This window comes from Anomalospiza imberbis, chromosome 1 (genome assembly GCF_031753505.1).
Source record: "Anomalospiza imberbis isolate Cuckoo-Finch-1a 21T00152 chromosome 1, ASM3175350v1, whole genome shotgun sequence".
NCBI classification, from domain to species: domain Eukaryota; kingdom Metazoa; phylum Chordata; class Aves; order Passeriformes; family Viduidae; genus Anomalospiza; species Anomalospiza imberbis.
Genome location: NC_089681.1, coordinates 128,983,323 through 129,000,184, shown reverse-complemented (window position 1 = coordinate 129,000,184; position 16,862 = coordinate 128,983,323). Strand labels below are relative to the sequence as shown.

At 35.4% G+C, this 16,862-nt stretch overlaps 1 protein-coding gene across 4 annotated transcripts in view; it reads left to right on the top strand.

Annotated features, from left to right (window-relative positions):
• ANKIB1 (ankyrin repeat and IBR domain containing 1) overlaps positions 1-16,862 on the top strand; it is an 85,319-nt gene that overhangs the window by 37,756 nt on the left and 30,701 nt on the right. For all 4 annotated transcript variants that reach the window (XM_068211244.1, XM_068211253.1, XM_068211227.1 and 1 more), the window contains exons 3-4: positions 7,610-7,910; positions 13,973-14,155. In XM_068211244.1, the coding sequence (XP_068067345.1) occupies positions 7,610-7,910; positions 13,973-14,155 (484 nt within the window). The remainder of the gene's footprint in view (positions 1-7,609; positions 7,911-13,972; positions 14,156-16,862) is intronic.

The window sequence follows — 16,862 nt, the reverse complement described above, 5'->3', positions numbered from 1 at the left end:
GTTTTGTTGGCTTTTCATTCATTTGCAGTCATGTTGAAAATGTCATGATTTTGAGAGACATGTGTGTAGACTTTTTCAGAACAAGATTTCTCTGAAGTTTAGAGGGTATTAGAGGATTTTTATGCTGCAAAAATAGATGTATTGATGAAAACCCTGGTCTTTGCAGGTCATCTGGCTTTAGAGAAGTGCTTGTAGTTTCTTGTTTTCTGATAAGGTTGTAGCTGCTATGAATTTTTGATATAGTTTTTTCTGGAGATGGAAATCAGAATGAGGCTACTTCACTGTTTTGACAGACAGAAGTTCTGTAAATATTTAAACTTAGAGATGCAAATAGATCTAAATGATTCATGCTGAAATCTTCAGAAAGGTGCTAAAATTCATATTTTTCTTTATTAAATTTCTGAACATCTATTAAATGCTTTGACAGTAAGTCTAGTGTTCTTTTTTAAATTGCTTTCCTAACAGTACTTCTGATATAAATGTGAACAAAAGAAAAATAATAAGGTACATAGCAGCTCTTTGTCTAATAAGGGCAAATAGGAAAAATGTGGGGTTATTAACCAAAACTGCAGGATCCCAGTGTAAGGAAATTTGTATTGCATGTATGGATGTGTTCAAGTAGGTGCTTCAGAAAACAACTGGAGGAGTCTTTTTTCCCCCACCCCTCTTTTTTGTTAGTCATGGTAATTGTTTTAATTATTACATTTGCTTGGTGTTTTCCAATTTTAAAGCTCATTTGGAACAAAAATCGTGAAGGTATAATAGTTGCCTAAGCTACTGTCCTAAAAGTAGTTTTTTAAAGTTTTGGCTTCTGATTTTAATACAAAAGAAAACCACCCAACTATAATCCCTTTCTTCCACATAACAAAATAATTCCGTTCTGGTTTAATGATACCAAATATGATACACTACTTCATCTGAATAATTTATAAGAATGTCATTGTCTAGATCATTCACTTTGAGCAACAGAAAGCAAGCTTGTTTTTAATTATCAAAAATTATACAGATAACTATTTAAAATATACTTCTATTTAAATTAATTTTATTCAGAAAAGTAAGTATGTCTCCACTGGAATTATTCATACTAGGTCTCCTTTTTAGTCAATATAGACATAGATAATAAATCTAGTCAGAATAATTACTGAAGGCAACAGCACAATTCATATATTGTGAAGGTGACCATAAAGTGTTTTAAATTAAGGATATGCCAACAGTGCCTGTTTCTTCCCATTGATTCAAAGGAAGTTTAAGAGAACTGGATCAGCTGTAGTTGTCTGCACTGTAAGTCACCAGAGCTGAGAAGATGAATCTCATCCTACATTATACTAAATATGTAAAATTGAATACTAAGCACCTGCAAAGTTGTAAATGGAACACTCTGACAATTTTACAATATGAGACATGAATGCTACTTGTGGGAGATACTGCTTGTGGTATAGTGTTAAATGTTTTCCTTTGGTGGTGTGTGGTGAATGATCTGTGCAGTGTTTGGATCTGTCCAAGTGGGAGCGTTGGTGTTTATCCAATTGCTTTGTTGTCATTGCACTCAGCTGCTGAATTGGTTCTGTAAGGTCCTTTTTAAATTAGTTATTTTGTGTGGTTGTGAGTCTTGGTCACCTTTCAAATTCATTGGAATATGAAATACTGAAGGAAGTTCTTGATTAGATGAAGGAGAATAATAAATGAAGAATATGATCTCACAGGGCTTTGTGGGCATGCGTATGAAGAAGCAGGAGGACCAAGTGAATTGCCCCTGATTTCTGCAGCAGAACATCCGACTGGGCAGTAGAAAATAAGGGTCATTTTCATCATAGTCAGTCTAAAAAGAAGTCAAGATGATGGACAAAGTACAAATAGCCTTTAAAAGTGATCAAGTTTTTACTGTGACTAAATCTTGGAGAAAACTGCCAAAGACAGAAAAAAACAGAGGAGACGCTTAGAGGAGCAGCCTCAGATGTCAAGTAGCAGCAGTAGCATTTGCTTTGTTCCTCAAAGGCTGCCACCCAGTTGGGCTCAGTCTTCTAAAGTACAGTAAGTACAGTAAGGCAGGCTTAAAAACTCAGACCTTTATCTGGCTGACTTCGTTGTTTTCCTTTCCCTAAAGCTCAAAATCTCAGTTAAAAGCAGTTCTCACTGAGCAGATGTGTGTGGCCTCCCAAGGTATCTTCCCTGGTGTTCCTCATGACTTCCTCACAAAATGCAAAACAGAAGGTAGGCTTTATCCTAATCACAGACTGACCTACAAGCAAAGATCAAAAGCAAGTCAGCTGCTGTGTTTTTAGGTCTTAAAGCTGACTTTTTTCTGTCTGACTTCAATTATTTTAACCTTAGTAGGTTAAAGATACATGATGCTTATGAGTTTGTTGCTCACAGTACAGCCTTTGCTTGGCAGTTACAGCTGCCACTCTTGACTGTGTTATTGCTTCTTCTTGCTGCTAGGTTTTTTTGCACCCGGAGGAAACTGTTCTAATTTTACTTTCCTTGCTAGAAATCACACGTTACAGAGTAAGACTGCTTTGTTAGTGATTGGTGAAATGAGATCTATTAATGCAGTACACTCTTAAAGGTTTCTTATTCTGTGTTGTCTGTTCTCCTTAGTAGAGCTGTCATGAACGTTTTACCACAGGCAAAGTAAAATTTTCTTTGGTTTATAGAGGAGTACAGCTTTGGTCCTTGCCAACCAGAATGACCACATCTTTATTTCAACTAATTTTGTTGCCAGGTAGAGTTTGTGACTCTGTTGATTGGTAAATACTGAATCATTTTGTCAAATGGCTTCACTTCACCCTGGGGTTAGAGGCACATGTGCCTTCCTTACCAGAGAGATCTACTGGCTCAAATTTTTCAGAAATAACTCATTAATGGTTATATCTAATTGCAAAGTCCAAGCAAAATATTCAGTGACATTGTATATAGACCTAGTTTTCCTCTGGCCAAGGTACAGATCATGGATGATTTGATTTTTTTTAAATTCACACTTTTTTTTTTCTATTTAATATAATAAAGTTACATCATTGAGACATGTAAGGAAAATAATTAATGTCATTAAAGTGACATACAAATTGAAAAGAAAATTATGATGGGAGAGACAATTTCTGTAATACATTTATGATTTTTAAGAAATAGAAATGGTGCAAAGCTTGATAGTATTCACTGTGGAATTTCTTCATTCTTGCTATGTAAGTAATATCAATACTAGATAGCATACACTGCCAGGTCATTTACAAACTGATACAAAGATTGTTGTCCTTTGCAGAAATACAAATCTGTGTGTTTAAAAGGTGACAGTGACACTGAACACACTTGTTGGTAGTTTCATGTTTATTATTTCATCTCACATTTGTTTGGGACCAAGCTAAAATGAATAGTCAACAGTTATGTGGGAAGAGAATTCGGCATGGATGGTCTCAGAAAAAATCTGTGATCGAGGGAAGGATTTGGAGACAAGGCTGGAAGGATGGCACCTAGAATAAGAAAGGGGCAGAGACAGAGATGCAAATCACACAGATTTTGCTTTACAGAGGACTGTCACAAAAGCTGCTGGTAAGCAGCCAGCTTCAGTGGAAGCCACTTCTGATTTGGCATTCAGCTCTATTTCTTTTGAAATCCCACTCAGAATATTGAAAGAAAAGCCAGAAGAGGCATGGGATCTTGGTAACAGTATTGCTGAGTGTCCAAGGGAATGCTAAACTTAAGTAACTTACAAATAAAAACAGTAGTGTTCTGGTTACAAAATCCTTACATATGTAATTGATACATTTTTGCATTAGGAATTGTTTAATCTCTATTTTGGTGCTGCTGTTCCTTCTAACAGTCATAGGAACCATAAATCATAATTTTTCTTTGGCCTGCTGTATAACAAATGTAACGATTAATGCAAGAAATGCTTAAGACTCTTAGTGAAACAGAGAAGAAACTTTGAAGTACTAATCAATAACTTTCTAGCACTGTAAAATGAATAACAATACCAATAATTATATTTACTGGATGTGGCTTTCAACATCAGGTAAAAAACAGTACTCTTCCCAAAATTATTTAAAACAGTAATGACTAAAAAGATTTCTTCAAGTGGTTACTAGTACACTGTGGTTGTTTTCTTATAGTATATTTGGGAGAAAAGTACTTTTAGTGAAATAATCATAGTTATTCAAGGTTGAATGCATCAGTATTGGCCTACTGTATTGAAAGCCGAATGATTCAATAATAGTATGAATTAAGTCATTGCAAATGAGTTTTAAATTACTGGATAACATGACTTGGCTCTTCTAGATGTTGTTTTAACTCATGGCTTACCCATACTTCTCTTAATGCTCTTAAAATTCTTCTGTTAATACTTATACTTCTCTTAAAGCTGTGAGCTTTAGGTTCATGCCTGCACTGGAGTTTACAGTGTAGCTTTCTTTAGCAAGCTGTACTTACAAGGGCTGTCTACTTTCTACAATATATGTCAGTGTTTTGCTTTCAAAAATTGTTACTTTGTCTTTGAGCATCTTCAGAAATGCTTTGGCCTCCAGCTGTCAGAACCAGTTTTATCATTTCATTTTACACCAATTTTTAATTTTTATTTTTCCACACATGGCTACATTTTTGTATGTTTTTTGATGCATACAAGTAGAGCATAGAATCACAGAATGGTTTGGATTGGAAGTGACCTTAAAGATCATCTAGTTCCAGCAATGTGTATCTATATATAGCTAAAATATATATAGCGTTTATTTAGAGAGAGAAGGAGACTGTAAATATGGTGGTTTTCATGCCCTAAACGTCAAAGATTGTATCCAAACCAGAAGAAATAATTGTGTTGTTAGTTTCCCAAAGTGAGGACATGTCCTAGTTGTTTATTATTCAAGTTCCCTGCCTTGTGATCTTGAGTTTCTTGCTGCTTTTTTGCAAATACAGATAGTAGTAGGTGTGAATGTTACAGCCCTTTCCTTTTTGTCACTTTTTCAACACTTTTATGATACTTTTGTCACCTCAAGTTTGGATTCTGCAAAGTGCTACAGATTGAAGCAAAATCTGGAAACTGCAACTAGAGTAAAGTCTGTCTGCCTTGTGGTTAAGTGATATTTCCCATAGGCAATGCATATTTTCACTCTATCAGTACATTTCCAGGCAAAATTTAGCTTCTTATACCTCTGAAGTTGTGAGCCAAATTGCAGGGATCTACAGCACTGCTCTGTGAAAATCTTATGCACCAAATACCACTGTTAAAAATGGAGCCTTGTTGAGTAATGAATCTGTGGATGTAAAATGCATTATTTGCCCATTTTTGGATGCTAGTCATTTCTGAACTTTAAGTCATGGGTTTGGCTGGGCTTTTCAGGATTGGCTTGCTTCCTTCTGCTGAAGAGCTGATCAGATCCAAGTGCCTCTATAGGATTTATCTTCTTGTCCCCATCTTCTTCTCTCTCTCCCCATTTCTCTCTTTTTTCTTTGACTTTCCCACCTTCCTTCCCCTCCTTTCTTTCTGTCTCTAGTTTAATACACTGTAAAGTTAATTCAAACAAACAAATGCACTTTGGATAGTGTTTGATACTGGTTAGTCTTACCATTTCATGTAATTGGCTCTGAAGCATTTTGCCTGTGTAGATAAATCTCTTCCCTCTGAAAACAAACAAAAAGCCTCAAGGAAACAAAATATGCTGTTCCTTTTTTTGACAAGATCGTTAATCTCAAGTTTGGCATATTCATATTCCTAAAAAATGCATCTATCACGTCAGCTATCATGGAATGACAGAGAGATTTCTCTAAGGAACATTTTTGCTGTCAAAATAGGGCAACATAGAGGAGACTGTTTTGTGTTTTTCTCTGAATACTTTGTAACCATATATTTAAAATAATGGTGTTTTATTAATAAGCTTTATTTTAAATTCAAATCACTCAACAGATTTTCAGGAGGAAGAAAGGACAGAAATCCAACTGAACAAACAGCTATCAAGATGTTCTTCCATTGCAGGACCAGATAATCTCTGCCTAGTTTTTTCTACTCAAATACTTGTCCAGACTGTTTTCAATAATATCTGAAAGGGAAATTCCCATCTACCCTGTATAGCCTCTTCCTTTATTAATAAAATAGTTTCAGGATTATTCTTTGTTCTGAGCAAAGCATAAGTAAACTCTGAGAGAGAGAAAGGTGGTATTTATTCAGGGACAACAGAAAGAGGAAATGGCATTTAGACTTGTAGCTATAGCATAAGGCAATAACAGAGGTAAATAATTTTTTTTTTGGTCATATTGGATAAGTTCGTCAAGTTCTTCTCACGACTGTTCACCAGGAGCAATATTGTCTGGTTTTGTATGTAGGCAGCACCTGCTTTCAGGTGACTGAGCAGCCTGAAAGTGGTTGAAACTGGTTTTCATTAGTCTTAGGGTGTGGTCAGGGAGGGCAGAAGCTGGTCCCCTGCACTAACTTAATGGGTTCCAGAATAACTGGAACATATTTGCAAACTGGAGTCAGGGAACAGCCTGGGGAGGAGACATACAGTGACTTACTTGTGCAGACTTTATGTGTGAGGAGCTTTATGGGAGCAGTGCAGGCATTTTTGCAGTGACTTCTTGAATGCATGTGCCATGCTTCAGATTTAGCTTGGTATTACCTTTCTGGGAACCTGAGCGAACAATACTTGTTATTCCTCCCTTCACACAGAGTTCTTTTACCATTGCTGTCTCTCTGACCCCAGTCCTTCAAAGAGGTGATCTTTCCTCTCTGTCATTGCCTACCATTTACTCTCCCTTAAGAAAAAAAATTTTAGTATACCTCAAAAGGCTACAGCACATTCACATTCACATTGCATGATTTGTCTTGGTTCTTCAATTTCAGATCTGGATTGTAACTTTTATAATCCTTGCTGGCAAGAAGCAGCAAGGCAGCTGCATTGTCTCAGGTGTTGTTAGGATTCAGAGATTGTTGTGATGCTAAGAATCAGCCAGTTTTTCCCCTTTCATTCCTAAGGTGATTTTTTTCTGGTAATATTATCCACTTTGAACTGGCTCTAAAGTATTCAAGAGAGCACTTAAATTCTTGCCAACTTCTGTCACCTATATAGGGCAGAGTTTGCGTTATGTTGTACTTCCATATTAAAAAAGTCAATAGTCATTCCTCAATGCATGCAGTGCTGGCAGGAAAAGTATTTACAATATTTTAAGAAGTAGTAAGTGCTGCATCTACATCTGACTAAAGATATGGCAAAGGAGAATGAATTTTTAACAAATTGCTCTGTCATTATCTATTTGCAAACTACCAAATGCACTACTATTCAGGACAGAGCAAAAGAAACAAAGTACATATTTCATCAGTCTTGTGCCTTTAAAACATTCATCACAATACAACACAGAATTGTAGAATAAATTTTCTCATACACTGACAAAGTAATTGTATATGGTACTTAGTGATATTTCAGTAATTCATCCAGATCTTGGCTCTCGACTCCTAAGAGAAATGGAGGAGAGCTGTCCAGTAGTATTTCTCTGTTAAAGAACATTTGTCACTAGCATGGATGATCAAAATCTTTGCAAGAAGGAGAGTTGTCATAATCCACCATTCCCACTTCAAAAAAATAAATGGAATTGTGTGCTAATTAGTTTTCTCCTATTTTTTCCCCCATTGCAGAACTTTCCTTTTTGTTCGAGATGGTAACCCAAATAAAAGGAATGTGCACAATGAGACATCTATGCACTTACTGTGTATGGGACCTCAGATCATGATCTCAGAGGGAGCTCTTCATCCTCGCCTGACACGACCCTCGGAAGATGACTGCAGAAGAGCTGATTGTCTGCAGATGATCCTGAAGTGGAAGGGAGCAAAGCTGGATGAAGGACAATATGAACGAGCAGCCATTGATGCTGTTGATAACAAAAAAAATACACCTTTGCACTATGCTGCTGCCTCAGGGATGAAAACCTGTGTTGAGGTAAAAGTTCATCTATAAGTTTATATATATTTGTAGGAGTAATTGACATGCACAATGTTTCACAAAGCTTTTTTTTTGGGGGGGGGGGGATCTGTTATGTTACATTGAATTAACTTTTAATTCTGTTTTTCATTAATTGGAAAAATTGCAAAGATAAACAGCCCAAAACATACACTGTAGAGAAAAATGAAAGAAATTGATTACATATACATTAACTTCATTAAAATATCTCCTCAACATGAAGAAGATTCCTGTAGGCATATAAAAATTTGAATTAATTACAAGTCAGTAACAGTGGAGAAAAAGCTTTAAAAGTAGGCATAGGCATCCTGTATGTGTAAAGAGAAGTGAAATAACAACGTGAGAGAAAATTAGAGCTCTTTTTATATTGTTGTGCAGATGAGACTGGAAATGCTGTCCATATTTCAAGAACAGATTTGATGTCTTTAATTTACAGTGTTCAGCTTTTTTAATGTTTGTGAAAGTAGTGGATAGTAATGAGCAATTGGGAATGATTTTTGAAGATCTTACCTCAGATTTATTTTTAAACTATATCAAGTAATGAGAACTAGTATTTAATTGTGCTGGGAATTTAATAAAAAGAACACGAACAGACATCTAACATTTTCAAAAACAGCTAACATCTTCATAAGTGTGTCTATTTGAACATCAAGATTTGTATTTTCAATGGCAACAAGTACTTCACAGTTCAGCATTTGCATGTGAAATTTACTTTTTTTTTCTTCTGTTCATAGTTTCATGTTTATTCAAACTGTGCTCAGTAACTTAGTGTCATCAGCAAAGTTTAGCACCTCTTTTTTCACCTTCTCTTCTAGATAACGTGGTATCTTAATCAGTCAGGTCCCTGAATCTCTGGGACTTCACTGGTGACCTCTCTCTGGAGTAAAAACCTGATGATCTTTCCTAACATTCTCTGGAGCTGTTTTTAGTATTGGTGTTACTTTTACTATCTTCTAATTTTGTACCATCACAGATTTAATCAGTAAACTGCATATTTTAATAAATAGTTCAGAAGTTTCATATTTGAGTTTCATTAGGACTCATGAATAGAAGTACCATCTGATGCTGGGTATTTATATTAGTATTTGGTTTATTGATTTTTCTAGAACCTCTTGTGCTGAGACTTCAATTTGAAAGATTTTCTTTTGTGTCCTTCATAAAGTATGTGTGGTACATCCACAGAGAATCCAACAGTTCACACTAATTTTCTGCTATATGAAATATGAGATTGCTTTTACACTTTGTCCAGCAACCAACTTTACAAAAGCATTGAAAGATTTACTGTGTGATGTTTTAAAATTATTTTTTCTGAGTTTTATGCACATGGTATACAGCTCAAAAAACTGTCAGAGTCTTGTTTATTGTGATTTGGCATTTATCTTTCCCAGACGTTGTTCTTTACATATTCTTCATCTGGAGACAACTTCAGCTTCTTATTTTCCATATGATTCTGTCCTGTTTGTCTCTCTTCGCAGATTTTTCTGATATTTCTGGAATTTTTTTCCACACTTACTTAGTACCACTTTTTGAAAGTAGGCAGTGGATTTCTTGTCTTTTTACTGCTTCTGCAAGTTTAATGAATTCTTGGGAATTGTTAATGAGTGGTTCTTTGATAGTAACATTTTGAATTAGGTCTTACAGACTACTCTGGACGAAGTCAGGAGTTGCTTCTCTCATGTGTCTGCTGACTGTTTTGTCTATTACCTTTGTAGTCTGAAATTTTAATTTAAGAGTAATTCATTAGTTTATATGTTTTCTAAATATACTTGGGAGATGCAGTGATAGAAGTTCCCTTTACTTTTGTGGTTTTTTCCTTTTATTAAAAGCAGCACTTTTATTCTTATTAGCAGCTGTGTTACCTTTCTTGTTATGGTTTTAGTCAGGTCATTCACCAAGTGGTTTTTTTGTTTGTTTGTTTAATTACAGAATTATATTCCACTGGTATTTCTTGACAGAAAAGTTTGTTTATTTATCTGTTTGTTTGGAGTTTATTTTAAAAAGGTATATAGCATCACCTTCTCTATGATTCTTGCATTATGTTTGCTGATTGTATTCCACCAAGTTTCCAGATATTATCTGGCTATATTAAAGTTTGTCATTTCAATTCCTCAGCCTCAGCTATGCACCCTCTTGAACTGAATATTCTTCTTTACCTTCTGGATTTTCGTTAGTCCTTTCTATAGAAGTTCAGATAGTCTGTTTTAATTTCCAATATCCAACTCTTCTTTCATTCTGTTAGTATACAGATCATCCTTAGTTTTTTGAGCTTCTAATGAATGAAAACACAACTTCCTGATGCCATTTTCTATGCTATTATTTAAGCTTCTGCCTCTCTGGTTCCCTGCTCAGTACTGAGAGGAGTTAAGAGGATGCTGCTGTAAGATACTGATATTTAACCTCCAGTAACACAGCCTGAATCTTGTCCCTGTACCTTCTCTTTCCTCTGCCCCATGTTGTTACAGCTTCTCAAGCTCCACACCAGCAGTTTGTCTTCAACATGTGCTTAGAAATTATTTACATACTTACTGATTTTCACCAGAGAGGCAAGTCACCATGCAGTCTTTGCTAGATGAAGAATACTCAGACCCAGATAACGGCATGCACGCTAACTGAATGACATAGAGTGTTGTCTGGCTCTTCCTTTCCTCCAAAATAAATCATGGTTATAAGACTGATTTAGAGCCTCTTGTGATGTGATTTATTTGTAAACAAATATTAGGCTGTCTCCTAGGTCTCTGTTACTGCTGCTTTTATGTTGATTGTCAAATTTTTATTCTTTCAGATTTGATTAAAAAAATAATTGCAAAGGACTCTATAAGTTGGTCTTGTTCTCTTGTTTCAGTGCCACTTAATTTGATCCAACTTCCTGATAAATTCTGCCTATAGGCATTTCACTCACAGGTGTTCTATCTATCTTTCCTCAAGATGAGACATTTACTTTTAAACATATTTTTATTTACATTATTTTACAATAGAGGACAAATGTGCATTTCATATGAGAAAATGGGAGGTAGCAATTAGCACTGAATGACCTCTGAATGACCACTGAAAAATGTTGGTGAAAAACACATACATAAAATTATTTGATATAAGAAAGGTTGTTTCTGGTAGAGAAATGGTAAACAGAAGAAAACTTCAGTAACAAGTTTCCAACATATTTCAATACCTAGTATTTACATACTTAGACTTCAGATTTACAAGGGATTTGAGCAAGGAGTCTTCTGCCTGTTTCTGCCTTCACATCCCTACATGGGGCTATACACTGGTGTTAGACACACCAGTTTAAAAAGTTTCCATTTCAAGAGTGTGAAGCAAATGGGCTCATGCTACAAAATGCAGGCAGACTCTAATGTCAGAAAGAATCACAGCTGCTGCAGAGTGAATTTTGGTTCTGGAGCTGGGCTGCAGCTTTTAACTGCAGACTAAAGTCAACTTGTTTTAAACTCATCATAAATGTTCATAGTTTGTGCTTGTTTACAAATTATTGTTCTATTTCTCAGTGTCTGTAATGTGATTCATTCAATAAATCCAGATACTAGACTGCTAGTTCCCCATTTAATTATATAAACTGGGTTATGTTATCTTGACAATACCTATTGTAATTGAGTAAACCATTTCTGACTCTAATTTGCTTTCAGTTTGTCTTTGAAGAAGAATTTACAGTCTGATCCACATGGATTGCTGTTTGCCAGAGTTATGTAGTCCTAACTAGTCATGGTTTCTGCATTAGAAACATAGTGTACACCCCCAAGTTCAAACTTCTTTATTTGCCCTACCATGGAATAGGAGACCTTGGATCTGAGATATGGTAAATTCTCCAGTCTGTGGTCTGTAGTCCTTTTAACTCTTTCAGCAGGAACAGGTTTATGAACAGGAACACTACATGCCTTCACCAAGCCTGAAAGTGAGAGATCAGTGAAGGAATTTAACAAGAATCAATTTGTTCCTAGAAGTATTTAAGGATTAAAATTAGTAACAAAAAAAAAAAGAGACAAAAAACTGGTCCTAATCCTCAAGTTGTCCTCCCTCTCTCCAGAAACTGAACATCTTTTAGAACCCCAGGAGTGCCTTTTTCCCATTTTTTGTGGTTTTACTCACACTTCAGAGCAACATTCCTTTTTATTGTCTCCTTCACTTTCCACCACTTTTCAGGAAAACCCCAGTTTTGTGTCACTGCCTATTCCCACCACACCCAAATAAGAAAAAGAAACCTCAAATATAGATCCTTTTGGGTGAAGTACCTACAAGTTGACTTATTCCAGGTTGATAGTCAAATGTGCAGTCTTGATACTGCTCCATTCACATGTGTTAGATTTTTCCTTCAAGCAGAACAGCTGTGTGGAGCCCATTGCTAAAGATAGTTTGGGTAAAATATGTGCTTTTCTCAAACTACTGAATAGACAATAATAACTTTCATGCTGAACAGATTTGGTTTTATGCAGATACACTCCACACTATCACAGTATATTTGGCATATTAAATGGTATTTTTACAGTTGTTTAAATTGCTAATATGATTGCTTAGATTATTAATTTCAATTAATCAAGCAACAAAAGACTTTTTAACAGTGTTTCTAGAGAAATATGGCAGCATTATTAAAAACTTGTTGCTTTGGATGTTCCTCATCTTGCAGATTAGATTTTGAGCTGCATAAGTCTATGGAATGTTCGTTCAAATATATTAATTATTCTTTTTCCTCAGAAGGTTTCTTAGTTGCCTCAGTTAAATTTCTCTTAGAGGTTAAAATGAACAGCTAGAATATGATACTCAGGTTAACAAAGTTTTGGCAATGTTAAGAAGTTTAGATAGAACAAAGGTTAACTGTTGGCTGTGTGTCTGGGTGATTGTCCCAGTATCATCTGTATTTCTGCCTGATACTCTGCTATAAAGATCAAATACACAATGACACTAATATCTCCTCAACTAAATCTTGTTTTTGCACTGGTTTGTGGTATTTTGGGGTTTGCTTTTTTTTTATTTTGGAGAATGTGGGAAAGGTTTCCCAATCTACAAGAATGAATCCAGGTTTGTAAAAGACATTCTGTCTGATCATGGACTAAAAGGCTTATATGAAGAACAGATAATTTTAGAGAAATCTGGAGGTTTTTAGAAGTACAAAAATTAGAACCTGCGTTTTGAAATACCCTGGATAGTGTTGTTGCAGACATCATGCTCTGAAGGCAAGATAATGTGTATAGACTTCATTTAGAAACACGATGAATCATTTTAGTAATGATATAAAGGTGTCATAATAAATCAGCAGAATGGTCCACCCGGGCCTTTAAAATCTGTGGCATATGCTGTCCTTGCTTATATCAGGTCACTTTATAGCAGAAGACCAAGTTAGCAAGTTAAGGAGAGCAGCACAAAGATTTAATAGTTAGAGACTGCATTTTGGGAAGGTTACTGGCAAGAGACAAGGTTGGTGAACTGGCACAATACTGGACCATATTAGAATTGCTAGAATTGGCATTATTTCATTTCACTTTTTTCATGTCCTCAAAACCAAAGTTTTGAGAGCTGCCAGTAATATCTTGTGCTCCCTGTGAATTGGTATTCTCTGATCTGTCCTACCCAAGGAATCACTTATTTTCTGTCAGCACAAGTGTACAAATGGTGGAGTTGTACCCATGTAGAAAGAATATTTAAAGGTGTTTTTATTTCCATCTTGACACATGCTTGAGGGCCTCTGACCCCTCATTTTCTATGGGGAACTGACCATATCAGTAAAGCAGAATTTTAGTCTTTAAAACCTAACTAATATATTCTGCAACATTACCTTGTAATGTATTTCTTAGATTTTGTGGTTCTGTGGAATTACTGTGGATATAGGTATAATTATGTGTGAAAGCAAACAGTAATTTATTTAATAACAATATATAATAATCCTTGTTTCTAAAGATGATTATTATTATTATTGTAATAATTGTTCTGTTCTTGTTAAATTTTTTTTGTTTTTTTCTTAACTCACAAGCCTTTTCTTCAGGGTGATATTAGAGTTGCTAATAAATAACTGCTTATTTTGCCATTTTACTTTTCAGCTTCTAGTAAAACATGGCGGAGATCTGTTTGCAGAAAATGAAAATAAAGATACCCCATGTGACTGTGCAGAGAAACAGCACCACAAAGAGCTGGCTCTTAACCTGGAATCTCGAATGGTATTTTCACGTGATCCTGAAGCTGAGAGCATTGAAGCTGAGTATGCTGCTTTAGACAAAAAAGAGGTCAGAGGATACTTTAAATCTGAAGTATTTTGCACATTTATACTTGTAGCAGTTACATTGTGACACAAGTCTGCAAGTATTTCAGTAGGTACTGTACTTTGTATTTGTAAACAGTTTCGGCATAGCTCTGTATAATTTTGAAGTTAAGCTCTGAGAAGATAACAAATGCATTGTCAAAAACAGAAATTGTATTAATATCTTAATCATGTGGACTGTCTTATGGGCTGTGAGGCTGGAAGAGATACAGCTGGAAGAGATACAGCTCAAAAACAGTTTCTCTAAACCAAACATTATTTAATTTTTTTAATTTATTTCTTAAGATGCCTTTTTGTCTCAAAAATTAGGACAAAAGAAATTCCGAAAAGGAGAAGATCTGTGGAATAGAGTAGGGAAACTTTTCCTGGATTTTCCTGGCCTGAGACTGGGTTGAATGTTACAAAATCACTCAAAACTGACTAGTGCAGGACTTCAACATAGTGCATTTACTGTCTTGTTTTGTGACGTGATGCCTGAAGCTACTGCATACCAGAGTTTGTATGAAAAGCAGGTAATAACAAGTGGTGTAACTTCCAAGTAAATTTTTGAAAGAGAGAGACAATTCACAGACAAAAAATTGGCTTGAATTTTGTTATGCTTTACAGGCAACTGTGATTCCATAAAGATAATTTAAAATACCAAAAAGATTCTGAGTACAAGTTTCCTCCCCATTCATGATCAGATTTTAGTTAACTAAAATTCTAAATAAGAGTACATAGATAAATGATATGATTCAGTAAATATTACAATGAATTCTGTTTAAATTCAAGGACAATAGATTTCTTTATGGTTACTCCCTTCAGAAATAGCTTGGCTTGGCTTTTTACTAGCTGGGCCCACTTGTGACCTAATGATGTTTAAAAGAAAATACATGAGTAGGCTTAGATCACATTAACTGTTCCCCTGAAAAATGCCACTCATTGTCACTTTTATTTGAGAGTAAGCAAGTCCTTGTTGTGTCCATTTAATTTTTTGACCATTTTTCTTGGATAAATTCAAATATAAACAGCCTTAATTAGACAGTTTATTCCTAGATGAGACATTTAGAGATGAGGTTTAATGTACTTACTACGTTGAAATAGCAAATGTAATTAACTTATTTTAATTTCTCTGGATATTTCCATGTAGAGGCATCCATATTGTAAGAAGATAGTTTGAAATTACATTCTCTCTTGGCAGAAACACTTCAAAAGGCTGCAGCAGTTTCTTGCCACAATTGCAGTTTACCACTCCTTTGGTTATGCAAATAGAACTATTTGGAAAATAGTAGAACTATTTGGAAAACTATTATGTTTTCAGCTGGATCATAGCAATGTTTTGGCTTAAAAGAAGAAAAAAATTTAAAGAGTGGTAATATGTAACTGCATTATTTAAGTTGAATAATTGTTATCATCATATTTATACCAGGGGTTTGCTGGCATATACACCAGCATAGATAAGAAGACAAGGAACTTACAGATATGGGTGGGACAAATCAAGAGCCACTTGAATAGGCTTTACTGCAAGAGAAGATGTTGTCTCATGCCCGTTTAAGGTAGATGCTGAGCAAAACCAGCTGAAAGACTTGATACAAGGGACTGTACAGTTGTCCATCTCACATACCAGGGCCGCTTTCCCGTGTGTTCTAAATGTTCACAAGCCAAAAAATGTCAGCCTGGAATTTGGTACTCCAATTGATGACCATGAGGATTTACATAGAGCAGTTCTGTCTTCACATCCTCCCTGCTGATTTTCCCCCCCTTTCTTTATCTTCCAGTGGGATAATTTCTCTAACATCTGTTTATCTCTAAGAGAGCAAGTGCTAGCACAAGGGAGATGCCAAGAGCATGTAGCCAGAAGTTAATCTTCAAATCCTAGCCCTCAGAGTGGCTAAAACCAGTTGAAAAAACAGCCTTAGAAAGAGTTGCACTGAGCTGCAATCCAAATGGCTGCATGCCCTCATCCTCCAGGTCGGTATACAAATATCTGGGATGGGCAGTGACAGCTGCACTTGCCACTGTCTGTGGTGATGCCTCTGTCAAAAGCCCCAGAGCACAGGTATTTCACCAAAATTGCCTCTCAAGGATGATCCTCTGCTTTTTTTCTCTCAGTTTTATTTTTATGTATTATTAAACACTGAGGGACGGAGTGTACAAAATGCTTGTTTAGCATAGTATTCAGCTTGTAATTGTTGCCATTCCACATCCTTCCAAAACAGAAAATATTCATTCATGAATAATTAAAAAGCTTTGAACACTAAGAAATGCGTTTTCAAAGGAAGTGCATATTTTGAATGAAGGTTACAGGAAAAGATAAAATATTTGAAAACCATTAATAGGATTTCTTCCCAGGCAGAACAGCTAAATGGTCATAACTCCAGTGTTTAAGATCTGCATAGTAGCATCTGGAATGATAGTACCCAATATCTCCCCTTCAGAACCTGCCATATTTACAGGAGAGCACAATCCTTTTTTTCTTGAATCTTTGCTCTTACAAAAAAATCTTTGATGTATAAAATGTAAATCTATCTTTTAAATCTAATTGAAGATACATTAAATAATATGACATTAAGTGATTGTTCTTAAGCTGGTTTTATAGATTTTGGTTGTTCTTTTGCACAGTCTTTGACATTGTGATTTGTTGTAGCATGAGAGTATATTTGTCTTGGTGATGTATCTCTGGGAGTCCTCAG